General features: G+C 39.5%; 1 protein-coding gene across 2 annotated transcripts in view; it reads left to right on the forward strand.

The window, feature by feature from the left end:
* Nucleotides 1-17,500, forward strand: part of LOC139749905 (nephrin-like) — a 219,453-nt gene that overhangs the window by 188,533 nt on the left and 13,420 nt on the right. The window contains exons 18-19 of one of the 2 annotated variants that reach the window (XM_071664308.1): nt 6,570-6,731; nt 10,187-10,317. In XM_071664308.1, the coding sequence (XP_071520409.1) occupies nt 6,570-6,731; nt 10,187-10,317 (293 nt within the window). Of the gene's footprint in view, nt 1-6,569; nt 6,732-6,860; nt 7,039-10,186; nt 10,319-17,500 lie in introns of those variants that run through there. The other variant, XM_071664309.1, reaches the window with a different exon arrangement.

Here is a 17,500-nt window from a genome sequence, read left to right on the forward strand (position 1 = left end):
TTTCTATTGGGGAAATTTACAGAGAAATATATTTTGTCCGGATAATCCACTTTTGCAGATACTGCTTACAAAAACTCGTTCGTATTTTCCCGTTTATTAAATCCTGGTAATCCAGTCTGGATTACAGATGCTTGCATCTGGGCAGATACGTAATCTAACATGCTCGGGTAAACCCAGACGTTAATAAATATAAGTGTATCAACATGACGCAAACGTGATCATGACCATATTATGAGAATGAGAATTACCTCATAAGAGTAAATGAAAGGGAATTATGAGCGATGTTGCTAAGGTCTATGATTCTTATACATAAGACAGCTGAATTACGGTGGAAACAATGGAACCCTGAGATAAACCTTGTTATAAATGAACAGCAACGAGTTCTTGAATTCCCCTCAGGGAACGAATGAAAAAACAAATGCTAGTGAAAGGTGTGGGTTTAGATCACCCTTCTCTGCTCCTGAAATCTTTTTATACCTTATTTTTCCCCATAAGTGTTTCATTATCGTAATTAATATCATTACTGTAACTTTATGATCGTAATTAGCTTCAGAGGTGTGGCAGTACGCGACAAGGCCGGTATATATATGGAAAAGAACTCGTGAAGGAGCAAAGGGGAAGCCGATGACCGAGAGGGGATAAATGGATAAAGTGAATGAGGCTGTGGGGTATCGGGGCCTGAAAATCCAAGAGAGCGTAAGATGTGTGTTGTTAAGATTTCATCGGATTGGTGTGGTATATGGGGGATGACGTGCTGACAATATGCAGAAACAGAACAGGTGATGCGGTCCAGGTAAACCATGGAGAAGTTTTGTTGGGCTAATTGTAGATGTAGGGTTTGAGTTTCCGTGCATGATATGATTGTGACTGCATGTGTGCAAATGAAGACAATCTCTGTTAGTGAGGCTACATCGCTTGACTGGGAAAGGCAGTAATGTATAGGGATAAAGATACATTCCAGTAAGATTCATCTGGGCTTGCACCCATACCCTCAATAATGGGGATACGTGAACAAATTGTGATAATGATAATGATAACGACGATGAGGATAAAGATAATGATAATGATTGCTAATCATAATAATGATAATGAATAATAATAATAATAATGATAATAATAATAATAATGATAATAATAATAATAATAATAATAATAATAATAATAATGATAATAATAATAATAGTAATAGTAATGTTATGATAACAATAGTGATAATGATAATAATAATAATAATGATAATGATAATAATGATAATAATATTAGTAATAATAATAATAATAATAATAATAATAATAATAATAATAATAATAATAATAACAGTAATAATATCGACGTATCGACATTTATCCATATAAACCGAACATCAACATCAGTACCTCGATGTGTCGACCCCCCCCCCCTCATATAAACCCACCAGTCATGCCTATTTGACCCAGTGAGTAGCGGGCATCCTGCTTCTTATCCTCACTAGTATTGCAACTTACAAGTAATTTCCCAGGCTGAGGCTCACCTCCTCATGCACTGTGTTTAATTTCCTGGTCTCTGTGTCCTGTGTGGGTGGGTGGGTGGGTCAGTTGAAGGGGAAAGTGGGTGGGGATGGAGCTGATGGGGAATACAGTGCTATGACCTATACAACGTCAAGGTCGAAATCCTGCCCTGGGGCAAGGAAAGAGTAACCTACTAATGCCGGTTTTTAAAAGCAGCAGATGTTGTTGATGTGTTGTTGTTGTGGTTGCTGCTGGGGGAATTGTGTTTTGGTGTTGGGTTTGGAGCTGCTGGCCTTGAGCAAGCTATTTCCCGGTGTGTGTGTGTGTGTGTGTGTGTGTGTGTGTGTGTGTGTGGTATAGCTGGGAGCCAACTCTACTCCTTGCAACTCCCTTCGCCATCTAGATAGTTACGAGTGTATCTCTCTCTCTCTCTCTCTCTCTCTCTCTCTCTCTCTCTCTCTCTCTCTCTCTCTCTCTCTCTCTCTCTCTCTCTATCTGTCTATCTATCTATCTATCTATCTATCTATATCTGTCTATCTATCTATCTATCATCCTTTTTTTCTCATTCAAGTTTGTAAGAACACATGAGGTTTCCCTCTCCTGGTTGTTGGGGTCCTTCAGCGAACGGAAGACTGGTCTGAAAGAGCTGTTGGGGAACTCGCTTCCAACGTTGCGTTTTTGAAGCTCAGTGACACAGCTCTCTAGCTCAGATGTAGCTGGGATAAAAAAAAAGATATAGGATAGCATGGTTAAAAAAAAAGAAAAGGTGTAAATTGTAAATGTAGATAAATTGCAATCTGTGTGGGCAGTTGGAGAGATAGAGAGAGAGAGAGAGAGAGAGAGAGAGAGAGAGAGAGAGAGTACCAGGGAATCACAATGTGTTATTCTATCCACCAGCAGCCTGGGAGTTCGACAACCCAGGCTGTGGGGTGTCTGTGTAGAAGATAACAACACCCCAATACCCTCCCTCCTCGAAGGCCATACACACCAGGTTTTGAACATCAGGTACACCAGAAAGGGTTCGAGAGTAATATATACACTTATATCCTTTAAATGGTCTTTCTTGCTCCCGGTTCTACCGCGGGACCCCTCTTAATTTCACGACCCAATTTAAACATTACTCGCCCCTGTGGTATATGCTTCATGGGTTAGTCTCAAGCCGTATGAAGGCGACCCAACATAAACCACGCTCTCGCCCTGACGCGCACTATGCATATAATAACCGGTTTGAAATGCCTTGCATAACTTTGGAAACGCCATAACGTGGTTGCATGGGTATGCCAAGGGCCTCATGACTCAGCCAAGCTCTGTGTGACAATGCCAAGCATGACAGTGTCAAGCATCGTCTGGCAATGCCAAGCACAACACGGCAGTTCCAAATACTATGTGAAAATATCAGGCATAGCATGACAATGCCAAGCACTATTTGGCAATGCTAGCTATGCATGAGACTTCCTAGCTAGTACAGTATGACAACGCTTGACACAGCATGACAATACCAAGCAATCTATGACACTAACCAAACACTGCAAGTATACATCGTCAAACACTGACAGTGCCAAACTACTTGCATGACAATCCCGCAAAGACTGGCATGACAGTGACAGCATGGCATAAGACTGGCATGACAGTGACAGCATGGCATAAGACTGAACCCTGCATGAAAATATGAACCAATTTTAGATTCGAAGCTGATACGCCTGTGTCATCATTCGCTCTTAACGCCAGACCTTGCATGAGAATTGCAGATTACGCCAAAAAATGACTCTGTCTTTGTTCTCCTGACGTCCGTCCTTTGCATGAGAATATCAGCGCCATTTTAGATGTGACAAAATACGTCAAAATGTCATTTCACACATGGCCATGAAGGTTTTCCCTCGCGGTCCATTATGCTGTTTCCCCCGGCTGCCGGGTGTGTGCGTGTGTGTGTGTGTGTGTGTGTGTGTTACTGGGTCCCGTGTGAGGTTAAGTTATGAGGGAAGAAGCCCAAAGAGAGTGAGGAGGATGGTAGCAAATGTTGTCCTTATCCAAGACGAATATTATTCTGTTAGTTCTAAATAATCCCTTGAGCACGACGGTACGACCCTTGGGTATGATGGTGTAGCCTTTTTACATACGACCCTTTACCAAGGGGAGGCAGGAGGTCCGAGTCGACGCCATCATATCCAAGGGTCGTAATCTGTTATGTTCCAGGGTCTCGTAGTGGGGTCGTTCTGACCGGGTTAAAGAGGTGGTCTGTTTGAGGTGTAGTGTTGTGCGGATGATGGTGTGTGTCTGTTGTAGGTGATGTTGTGCGGCTGGTGTGAGGATGGTGATGCGTTTGAAAGTGCTGGAGATGTATGTAGTTGAAGAGGGAGTGATGTATGTGGTTGGGAAGGGGGATGATGTATGTGGTGGGGAGGGCGAGATGTACGTGGCAGGCAGGTGGTGATGCATGTGGTGGGGAGTGGGTGATGTATGTGTATGTGGAGGAAATGATGTATGTGGTAGGGATTGATTATGTATGTGGTTGGGGAGGGGGCGATGTATGTGGCGGGGAAGGGGAGATGTACGGGGTAGGCAGGAGGTGATGCATGTGGTGGGGAGAGGGTAATGTATATGTGCTGGGGAGAGGGTAATGTATGTGGTTGGGGAGGAGATGATGTATGTGGTGGGGAGGGGGCGTTGTATGTGGTGGGGAGAGGAAGATATACAAGGTAGGCAGGAGGTGATGCATGTGGTGAGGAGAGGGTGATGTATGTGTTGGGTGGGAAATGATGTATGTGGTGGGGAGATGATGTATGTGATGGGGTGGGGATGATGTATGTGGTATGCTTGGAGTGATGTGGCACTGCCTGGGCTCTGGTTGGTGATGTGAAATGCCTGGGGATGTGGGATACGATCATGGGACGAGGTTGGGATAGTCTATGGTTTTGGTAGTGGTGTGGTATGGTAATAGTGGTAATGAGTGTGTGGTGTGGCTTGGTGGTTTGATTAAGTCATGGTTATGGTTGACCGCTGGGGCAAGGTCGTCAATGAGGATGGTGGTGTAGTGTATGGTTGTGTGGTTGGTGTGGTTGTTGTAGATCGTGACGGTGTTATGAAGTAGTGTTAGTGATTGTAGTTGTAGTATTTATGTAGTAATATTAGTTGTAGTATCTATGTAGTAATATTGGTTGTAGTTGTAGTATTCATGTAGTAATATTAGTAGTTGTAGTATCTATGGTGTGGTTGATGGTGGTTTGGCATACTGTTGGTGCTGAAGTTATGTTTGACAGTAGTGTGTTATGATCACCAGTTAGAATAGATTTTTTTGTGTGAACGGTTATATTCCGTGAATTAACTTTGTGGTGACGTACGCTTTTGAGCTAAATAGGATATGAAAATGTAGATCAGACAGTGCTGCGTTTATGCATCATTCATGGACACTATACAGTTAAAGTAAGCGTGGCAGTCAAAAAAGAGTTTTGTGAACAAGGTGTAAAATGAAAAAAGAAAAGGCAGACAAACATTTCTAGTGTTTTTCAACTTAGTTCTAAATGTCCTTCCAGTTCGTTATGACAGTTTTACAGATGCTCTCTGGCTCCTGATCATATAAGGCATCAGAAGCCACTGTAAGCAACCGAGTAGTCCTTCAGAACGTTGACTAAGAAGGTGGGGAATTGAAGTCATGATATAGATGCTATAGCCACTTCGGGCAGGTCTGGGTTGTAAGGACAGAGGCTGAGTTTGCTCGAAGCCACAGGCACAAAGTATGAGCAGCTTGTGCTGTAAGGGCCTTATGGACCTGTGCGACGTCAAGGAATCCGGGAAAACACCTGTGCTCAATATTCCCTACTGACTCTCCTTCATGGCATTACGCAAAATATTTTCTCAATCACGTCGCACAGTAATCGTCTGATCGTTGTTTTCCATGGAGTAGAGTCGATCAACAGAATCCCTATGACTGATCCCAGATAATAGAAGCCTTGATCTCATCTACTCCTGGACTCAGGGTTTCCGAGACGGATCTGATCAGGTCTTGTCCCGTGTCACCAGACGGGAGAGAAAGTTGGCTGGATTGGCTTTAACACAATTCGAGCAGCTCGCGACTTGTGGCAACCCTCCCTGGTGTTGATCCAGAGCGCTGAAGTTTCTCGTCTTACCTGAACCTTAGCCCATTGCCCGAATGTTTATGGATGACGGTCACAACGCATCCATGCGAAGTTCCAGCTTTATCGCTCATTATCTCGACTTTAAGACGTCGATCCGCCAAAATCAAGTGCTCGATTTGGGCAACAGTTGTCTCATCAGTGGCATATGAAGGGCGCTTGAACTCTCTGGCCTCATATTGCTGCTATGACATGTGGTGGACATCATTGCCATTCACGACCAGCGTAAGTTGATGAACATCCGCCCCGCAGACACCTTTTTTGGTAAGAGCCTTTTGGTTCAATGTCAGAATACAAATCACGTCATATTTGTAAAATCAGATTACCCAAAGATTCACTTTAATGATTCATAGACCTTTTTGCAAAACTCTTTGATTGCCTTTCGAATGTTGATGATATAGTGATGTGTGAGGATGGTACAAATACTGTCTCTAATATGATAAGTCTGTTGTGGTGTTTTTAACAGTGTGTAGTGAAAAGTGAGGTGTATAGTGAATGCTTGATGATACGAGCACACTAATATCACATGTTAAGCTTAGGTAGTTGTGCCAAACTGTAAGGATTGGAAAGCTTAGGTTCTCTTCACTAAAATAATGACAGTGTTGGGCACAGTAATGATGCAAGAGCTGTATACATTTATGGTAATGGCGTGGCAGTGGTAGCTTACAGTGGTGGTGGTGGTGGTGTTACAGTACCTGTGCTGGCTGAGACCATATAGTTGTGGTGATTGTGTAGTCATGATGCTAGCTGGGGGCATCAATGGTGAACAATACTGCAGATGTAATGGTGAGGGTGTTTTCACTGATGCTTTCTGGGTGATAGTGGTGGTGATGGTGCTACAATGGTGCTTTCTGGGTGATAGTGGTGGTGATGGCGTAGTAGTGAAAGTCCTATCTGGGGTCCATAGTAGTAGTGGTGATGGTGTAGAAGTACTAACTTAACCTCCCCCCAGGCACGGCTCCGCCCACAGACACCCCTCCCACTGTGGCCCCGGGCTCCCGTGTCTCTGGCCTCATCGTCATCATCATCACGCTGGTGGGAGCGGCCCTCCTCGTCCTCAACGTAGCTCTGGTCGCTTGCTTCATCAAGCGTCGGGCCCGCAAGCGGTTAACAGGTTAGTTGCCCCTATGACGGCAAGCTTCGGCTGCCTAGCGGGCAGAGGGCCCGGTTTTTTTTCAGCGCCCTCTGCTCGCTCAACCAATCAGTACCCAAAGGTAGCGAGTGTGTGTGTGTATGTGTCCAGGTTCCCCGCCATTGACGGAGGTAGAGAGAGCCATCTCGCGGGTGCTGGCGGACAAGGCCGACCTGCCGCGTGTGGTGACGCTCTCCGTGTCCACAGGTGGGCGGCCTCCTGGTGGTAGTCAACGTGGTGCTGGTAGCGTGCGTCCTCCACCGTCGACGCCGCCGTCAGGGTAGTCAGGGTAAGGCGCGCCTGACGAGTCAGCGCTGCGCATGTTGGTGGTGGTGATGGCTATAGGTGGAGGGTATGTTAGCTAGTCAAAGGGAGGTTATGGTACTCTGTATCTGTACTACTATCAACCAGAAGCGAACACTTCTACTGTAGTGCTGATAGTGACTGCTGATTATCTGTAGTGCACCGGATTACACATTTTTCTCCTACGTAGATTATCGTCACCATTTACACCATCTACTTTCACCATTTACTCTTGCTGCTCACGATAAGTATTCATTCTCCCGGCATCTACAGAGAGCTACGATACTAGGCCCCTCTCCACACTCACCAGCTCATTTCCACTCTGGAGCGGCCGTAACCTAAGAGCGTCCCATCTAACATCTTTCTCACTGCTTTTGAATAGGTATTCAACTCCCATGGTGGCAGTACCTCTTGTTACACCCCGAGATAACTGACTCATAGCCATTCTCTCATAACATCCCATATTCTCACACAAGCAATCCATCTTCCCTCATAAACTCACACTGTTCAGCAGTCTTATACGGGTACACTTTCACTTTCGCTCCCCAAGTCTTTAATGCATGACTTGTTCACGTGGAAAATCCGCTTTACACCCCTCTTCCAACCCTGAGCACCTCTCCTTTCTTTCTCCCGTGTACAGAGGGTTCAGTCATCTTTCATACACGACTATAACAAAAAGTCAAGTCATAGAGTTCAGCGACTCAGCGAAAGCCTCTTGTATCGTTCCATTTACACTGTGGAATAATCACTCCCTTCGTTTGGTCATTGGGTATACGATGCTCCTACTGTGTACACTTTCTGTATCTGCTTCAATGCTGTTAACATAGTCCCTTACGAACTTTATCTATCACATCATAAACACAGCTTGCTTCTTCACTGTTCTGTTGCACCGCTGCTCTTTTAAACATCTTTGTCTTTATCTTAGATTCCAATGGTTTCTACCCTGACCAAACTGATCTATGATTTCCATATCTCATCCTCTCCCACAAACAGCCTCGAAGGGAACCAGGCGGTCTGTTACTGTTTGAATTTCCATGTATTCCTTTGTATTCTTATTTTCTCTCTGTTAGTATCTTTGCTTCCTGTGTGTACACCTTCACTCTCTGTCAGCCTCTAATCCTAAAGCACCAAAACCTCGTCCCTTGTATCATTATCGTCTATCCGCCTCTCAAGACACACCTACTACCCCACACCAGTCGACTATCAGAGGCGTGTGTTACACCCTCGCTTTTAGTTTCTGCACACTGATTGCTGTTGTACATCTGCTTACCTTCATTTACTGTAGCATATTCCTCTCCCCTGCATTCTCACTCCTTTTGCTCTTCCTCATGTTCATTGCCACCATCATCGTTCTTTCCCCTTTTCAAGAACTTTTCTTCTTCACCTTTTCCCTTTTTAAGTTCTCTCTATTTTTTCAGAAAGAAAAGAACGCGGGTTTTCTCTTGGCATGAGCCACCTTATATCATCTTTCCATCATATTTTCCCTTTTCTTCCAAACCTAATCTTCATAGTTCCGAGGATTGTATAGTACCCCACTAAGACATCTTTTTTTTTTTTTTCCCAAATGTTCTATCACGTCACATACATTTGTGCGGTTTCGCCGATTTTCTTTAGCTTCTTGTCCAATTCCTCTTAAACGTTTCTCTCTGAGACTTAGATTCTTCAACTTTTCGACTTTAATTTTTCCTTCTACTTTATCAAAACACATACTTCACCATTTTAGAGTCCACTATTATTAATCATTTTCAGTGTGCGGTCTGATAGGTTAGGCTCCTTTCGTATTCAGAGAAATTAGTCAAAGTCTCTGCCATTTCCCTTGAGAAAAACAGACTGTGCCATATATGTGATATCCTTTTGCTCAAAGTCACATGTTTAACATCACCGAAATACCCATGAACTCAAGTCTGAATATGTAACATTACCCTTCAGTTTATTTCAAGAGGAAAATGAACCTCATTCAGTATCAAGATATCAGGCAGAGCTGATATGTTCATCATGAACTGAAAATAGATTACACAAACACTCGTGCCTTCCTTCCTCTTATAACACTGTGGTTATCTATGTCTCTCCAGTGGAAATTCTTAGTCACTGAATGAATTCTACACACACACGCACACAGTGTTCCAGGTAAAGTATGTAACTACGCTTAGCGTGGGAAGTCTTTATCTTTTGGCTTATTTAGTATGCAAGAGCTCTTGACACATTGGACAAAATACATTTGTGCCTGCTTTCTCCGTAGCCTAGAAATTTCATTTCCACGTGCATGTACTGACAAGTTAGTTTTGACTCTCTCTCTCTCTCTCTCTCTCTCTCTCTCTCTCTCTCTCTCTCTCTCTCTCTCTCTCTCTCTCTCTCTCTCTCTCTCTCTCTCTCCCTCTCCACATATCACTCACCATGCCACTAGGTCTTACAAATACCACAGGTTTAAGCCACTCAAATCTTAGCTTAGTGATCGATTTAGATCATGTTCTAGCAGATGCCTATGCTAACTATAATGGTGCTTTGGTATCTATTCTTATCTTTAGAAGGTGTTCTAAGAATGTAGCATTGCAATCTAATTCCATTTCCTAGATTAGATTCGGCGTTATGACCATGTCTTTTCAAACCTTTTATAACAAGAGTTTTTTCTCCTCTTTCTTTTAGATTTTGAGTTAATTTGTTTCAAAACAGATTATGAGAATTGTGTATAGTCCCTTGTTGCAGAAGACATTAATCCTCCAATTATTGAAATTTGATAAGATGTCATAGACTCTTAGAGTATAGAATAGCTTTATACCATCAGTATGAGACTGATTACATTGATGCACAAACTTCTCAATAACTATAGTCATAAGAAACTTATCCTTATAACTATAAGTTAGGACCATCATGATGATGTAGGAAGGTGCTCCATCATGATCGTAAAGTTAAATCTGCTAAATCTGGCTGTTAAGCCTGAATCACTAGCAAGTATTTTGAGTTGACGAGTCCCTCTGTGTCCTCCCCTGTGTGTGTGTGTGAATGCTAAGACTTATTCTCCACGTCTTCCTAGCCTCGTCGGGGCTCTCTGTCCCCCACCGTGTGTGTGTGTGTGTGTGTGTGTGTGTGTGTGTGTGTGTGTGTATGCTAATGTGTATTCTTCCGCGTCTTCACAGCTTCGTCTGATAAGGGGTCAAGCAAAAGCACGACCATCGAGATGTACGCGCCCTCTTCCTACACGGGCACCGTCACAGGCGAGACCCTTTCCTCCATCTCCGAGAAATCTCGAGAGAGCTACGCACATGAGGTGAGTCCCCCATTGGTGCTTTTAATGTATTACCGCTTCGAAATTCGCCCTCAATGATCCCCCCCCACCCCCCCACCCCTCGAATATTCATTCCTTTGTTAAAGCCTTTTATATTTTCATCGAGTCTCCAACAACGTTTCTCTCTCTTCAGTGAAGACTTTGTCAGGTTATTATTATTTTTTTAAATCAATCTCTTTTATTTTGATTAATATTCCAAGTCTTATTTCAGATATTAGTATTGATCTGTAGCCAGTTAATCTGATAGGGAGAAAGCCAGTCTATTAGATTGATCTCTGGGCAGTTTATGAGGGAGAGGAAGCCAGTCTATTAGATTGATCTCTGGGCAGTTTATAAGGGAGAGGAAGCCAGTCTACTAGATTGATCTGTGGGCAGTTCATAAGGGAGAGGAAGCCAGTCTATTAAATTGATCTCTGGGCAGTTTATAAGGGAGAGGAAGCCAGTCTACTAGATTGATCTGTGGGCAGTTTATAAGGGAGAGGAAGCCAGTCTATTAATTTATCTCTTTGGGCAGTTTATAAGGGAGAGGAAGCCCGTCTACTAGATTGATCTGTGGGCAGTTTATAAGGGAGAGGAAGCCAGTCTATTAGAAATTTACCTCTAGGCAGTTTATAAGGGAGAGGAAGCCAGTCTATTAAATTGATCTCTGGGCCAGTTTATAAGGGAGAGGAAGCCAGTCTACTAGATTGATCTGTGGGCAGTTTATGAGGGAGAGGAAGCCATAATCAACCTACTATTGATCTCTCATATACCAGAATCTTACCAAAACATGTTCTCGTATAATGATGATAATGATGATAATGATGATAATGATGATAATGATGATAATGATGATAATGATGATAATGATGATAATGATGATAATGATGATAATGATGATAATGATGATAATGATGATAATAAGATGATGATAATGATGATAATGATGATAATGATGATAATGATGATAATGATGATAATGATGATAATGATGATAATGATGATAATGATGATAATGATGATAATGATGATAATGATGATAATGATGATAATGATGATAATGATGATAATGATGATAATGATGATAATGATGATAATGATGATAATGATGATAATGATGATAATGATGATAATGATGATAATGATGATAATGATGATAATGATGATAATGATGATAATGATGATAATGATGATAATGATGATAATGATGATAATGATGATAATGATGATAATGATGATAATGATGATAATGATGATAATGATGATAATGATGATAATGATGATAATGATGATAATGATGATAATGATGATAATGATGATAATGATGATAATGATGATAATGATGATAATGATGATAATGATGATAATGATGATAATGATGATAATGATGATAATGATGATAATGATGATAATGATGATAATGATGATAATGATGATAATGATGATAATGATGATAATGATGATAATGATGATAATGATGATAATGATGATAATGATGATAATGATGATAATGATGATAATGATGATAATGATGATAATGATGATAATGATGATAATGATGATAATGATGATAATGATGATAATGATGATAATGATGATAATGATGATAATGATGATAATGATGATAATGATGATAATGATGATAATGATGATAATGATGATAATGATGATAATGATGATAATGATGATAATGATGATAATGATGATAATGATGATAATGATGATAATGATGATAATGATGATAATGATGATAATGATGATAATGATGATAATGATGATAATGATGATAATGATGATAATGATGATAATGATGATAATGATGATAATGATGATAATGATGATAATGATGATAATGATGATAATGATGATAATGATGATAATGATGATAATGATGATAATGATGATAATGATGATAATGATGATAATGATGATAATGATGATAATGATGATAATGATGATAATGATGATAATGATGATAATGATGATAATGATGATAATGATGATAATGATGATAATGATGATAATGATGATAATGATGATAATGATGATAATGATGATAATGATGATAATGATGATAATGATGATAATGATGATAATGATGATAATGATGATAATGATGATAATGATGATAATGATGATAATGATGATAATGATGATAATGATGATAATGATGATAATGATGATAATGATGATAATGATGATAATGATGATAATGATGATAATGATGATAATGATGATAATGATGATAATGATGATAATGATGATAATGATGATAATGATGATAATGATGATAATGATGATAATGATGATAATGATGATAATGATGATAATGATGATAATGATGATAATGATGATAATGATGATAATGATGATAATGATGATAATGATGATAATGATGATAATGATGATAATGATGATAATGATGATAATGATGATAATGATGATAATGATGATAATGATGATAATGATGATAATGATGATAATGATGATAATGATGATAATGATGATAATGATGATAATGATGATAATGATGATAATGATGATAATGATGATAATGATGATAATGATGATAATGATGATAATGATGATAATGATGATAATGATGATAATGATGATAATGATGATAATGATGATAATGATGATAATGATGATAATGATGATAATGATGATAATGATGATAATGATGATAATGATGATAATGATGATAATGATGATAATGATGATAATGATGATAATGATGATAATGATGATAATGATGATAATGATGATAATGATGATAATGATGATAATGATGATAATGATGATAATGATGATAATGATGATAATGATGATAATGATGATAATGATGATAATGATGATAATGATGATAATGATGATAATGATGATAATGATGATAATGATGATAATGATGATAATGATGATAATGATGATAATGATGATAATGATGATAATGATGATAATGATGATAATGATGATAATGATGATAATGATGATAATGATGATAATGATGATAATGATGATAATGATGATAATGATGATAATGATGATAATGATGATAATGATGATAATGATGATAATGATGATAATGATGATAATGATGATAATGATGATAATGATGATAATGATGATAATGATGATAATGATGATAATGATGATAATGATGATAATGATGATAATGATGATAATGATGATAATGATGATAATGATGATAATGATGATAATGATGATAATGATGATAATGATGATAATGATGATAATGATGATAATGATGATAATGATGATAATGATGATAATGATGATAATGATGATAATGATGATAATGATGATAATGATGATAATGATGATAATGATGATAATGATGATAATGATGATAATGATGATAATGATGATAATGATGATAATGATGATAATGATGATAATGATGATAATGATGATAATGATGATAATGATGATAATGATGATAATGATGATAATGATGATAATGATGATAATGATGATAATGATGATAATGATGATAATGATGATAATGATGATAATGATGATAATGATGATAATGATGATAATGATGATAATGATGATAATGATGATAATGATGATAATGATGATAATGATGATAATGATGATAATGATGATAATGATGATAATGATGATAATGATGATAATGATGATAATGATGATAATGATGATAATGATGATAATGATGATAATGATGATAATGATGATAATAGTAATAATAATGATAATAATGATAATAATGATAATAATGATAATAATGATAATAATGATAATAATGATAATAATGATAATAATGATAATAATGATAATAATGATAATAATGATAATAATGATAATAATGATAATGATAATGATAATGATAATAATAATAATAATAATAATGATAATAATAATAATAATAATAATAATAATGATAATAATGATAATAATAATAGTATATAGTAATAATAATGATAATGATGATAATAATGATAATAATAATAATAATAATGATAATAATCTTGATACTAATCTTTATCCCAATCCTTTATTTCTTATCCATATATCATCTGTCAATACCCCAATCTTTCGTTTTTCTATCCTTATCCCAGTCCTTTATATCTTATCCACATATTATCTGTCTGTATTCCAATCCCTCTTCCTTCTCTCCACCCTTCACCCTCCGGTTTTTATAGCTGATTCGTATCCAGTTCTACCCAGCTTTATCCAGGGAGTCACTCCCCACTTTAAGGCCTCATGTCCCAAGCAGAATTCCGTGGAAACCTATAACCATTGCGCCAGCCGCACATTACACGCTCTGTTTCGACTGATATTTCCTCTCGATTATGTCCTGCAGGCCTAATATACCATCTAAATGTTTATTATGTCTTTCCACGTCCTTCACGGCCATTTCACTGGATTATGGTAGTTCAAGGCCTTTTCTTTTTTTTCTTCTCGTCGCGACGGAAGGCCAGGCTTCCAGACGGCAGTCCAGGCTTCCAGACGGGAGGCCAGGCTTCCAGACGGCAGTCCAGGATTCCAGACGGGAGGCCAGGATTCCAGGGGAGAGGGACACAAAACACTGCCTCTAATGTTTTTAAAACCTTGTGGCTTTCCTACTTGGGACTGATGCTGCTCCGTGATGTCTATTGTGTTTGCTTTTGGCGTTGGGGGCATTATGTGTTTTATATATATATATATATATATATATATATATATATATATATATATATATATATATATATATATATATATATATTACTGATTTTCTCTGGTTCCACCTGCTCGAGGTTGCACCATGAGTAAAAGCCACCTTTGGTGAGGCTGTATCATAAGGAGTACAGTCTCGCCAAACACCTTCTCGGCTTGTGACAAGGCATTCTCTTGGAGAGGCTGAGCAAAATACAAAGACGTAAGACTTTCGTATCCGCAGGTCACCTCGCTGGATGTCGTAAAGCATCCTCCCCTTCCCTTGGGCTGGCCAGCTTCCACAATTTCTGGCCTCCTTTCCCCAAATTCCACCACAGCCATGTTTGGAGCTGCTGTGTCCATCGTGTAAATCCCTCCCAATAACTGGTCAATCATGCTTTGCATATGTGGACTGCTTCCAAGGCTTTCTTCACCCATTTGTTCGATCCTTTATGCATTACTTTAGCTTTCTGCCATTATAGTAGGTGGCGATAGATGTCTATGCGGACAACAAGCGCGATCGATGTCAGCGATGACAATTATTAGCTTCTTATTTGTTTATCCTGTTATCCATGCCTCGTTCTGGCCATACAGTAAACGGCTGAATATCCATGACAGGATGGAGTATATGCCACAGTACCACTTTTCGTTTTCACCACGTCACTTGTCTTCATCTCTGACGATTTAATAGCGCTTATTCCCGTCTTCTATAAGCGTTTTTTTTTCCCCTTTTCCTTTTATACTGTTATCTTGTATGACATCAGGCTATGTCCCTTGATTTATTCATCCCTTTTCCATTTTTTCTATATCTCCCGCGCACTATTGGGCAGTTTAAGATGATCTGGCCTTATGTCTCTTGATTCATTTATCCCTTTTCCATTTTTTTCTATATCTCCCGCGCACTATCGCGCAGTTTAAGATGATCTAGCTGGCCTTTGACCAGACCCTTCATAGTTATGTAATGACCAATTCTATCACTACTGCACAAGCTTCTCTCTGTGGCTTACATTGTGTTCTCTGCTTGCATTGTAAACTCTTAATGGAATTCAGCATCTTACGGTGTCTACTTGAAGAATATGTATGATATCAAGCGTAGATCTGGCACAATATGTGTGCTCGTCAGTTCATTGTCCCGGATTAGTTTAGGACCATTCAATTCAATAACATTCACCCATTAGAACATACATAGATTGACAGCAAGATCCATATATAACTTACCAGAGGTTTATAGCACAGTGATGAATCCGCTGTTGATTAGTGTATAACTTCATCAGATATATGGAAATAGTGGCTCCTATTAGCTAAGGCCTGAGTATGTTCTGTAAATTGCCATACACACACACACACACAACACACACACACACACACACACACACACACACACGGACTTCCGTGGTATATTGGTTATGGTTACTGACAATCACGAATGAATGGGTTACCTGGGATCAAAACCCGCATAGGTTCGAATCTTGGTCGTGGCACCCGGTGCACAGTTCACCCAGCTGTTCATCCCTCCCCCAAGGGTCTGGTCGATCGAATCGGTACCTGGCATAAATTAGGGTGTGTGTGTGTGTGTGTGTGTGTGTGTGCGTACATACATAGGAGTAAAAGACATGGTACACATATACAAGGTTAAGTGATGGGACAACATGAGTGTAAACTTTTCTTCCCGTAACATCCAAATAGTAAACATATAGAGTGTCTGGCTTCCTCACACATTTCCTGTCGTACACCTCTCAGTTTTGATATTAGATCTCTCTCTCTCTCTCTCTCTCTCTCTCTCTCTCTCTCTCTCTCTCTCTCTCTCTCTCTCTCTCTCTCTCTCTCATCGACACACACACACACGCACGTTTCCTTACGCTCCCACTCTCACGGACCCCCACACTCCTCCAGTGATAAGATCAGAGAATTCCCTCAAAAACAGATAATTTGACGACTTCCAGTGTTGACTATAGTCAGCCCGAACCACGTAACCCAGTGAAGTCAGAACCTTTCTCAGCGGTGTTGCTTTTGGCTTCCATGAAACCAAAAGGTGATCTATACTCGAAGCAATTCAGGCTTCTCTCTCTCTCTCTCTCTCTCTCTCTCTCTCTCTCTCTCTCTCTCTCTCTCTCTCTCTCTCTCTCTCTCTCCTTCCCTCTTGTCTCTTCCCCCAGCAAGGCAATAACCGTGGGACTACGGACGTGTTCCCCAGGCGCGCATGTAGCTGTTAATAATCTAAACAATCAGGTTACAATAGCATTCAGGGGGACCCCCCGTCCTCCCCTCTCCAGGTGTCCCCAGGCCCCACAAAGGAGAGGTTCCAATCCCAATCATCTCCAGATGCTGCCTTGTTCCTTTGATACAGAATTTGTCGTTGAGTTTATAGTTTTGTCATTTACTTTTTTTCCCTCCTTCTTTCCTTGAGGGGGAAGTTGGTCTGATGTTTTCACACATCAGCTGGAACAGATGCGTCGCTCATGTTAATAGAAGGTTTCCATGGATCACACGGAGTGTGGCGATG

This window comes from Panulirus ornatus, chromosome 8 (assembly GCF_036320965.1).
Source record: "Panulirus ornatus isolate Po-2019 chromosome 8, ASM3632096v1, whole genome shotgun sequence".
NCBI classification, from domain to species: Eukaryota; Metazoa; Arthropoda; class Malacostraca; order Decapoda; family Palinuridae; genus Panulirus; species Panulirus ornatus.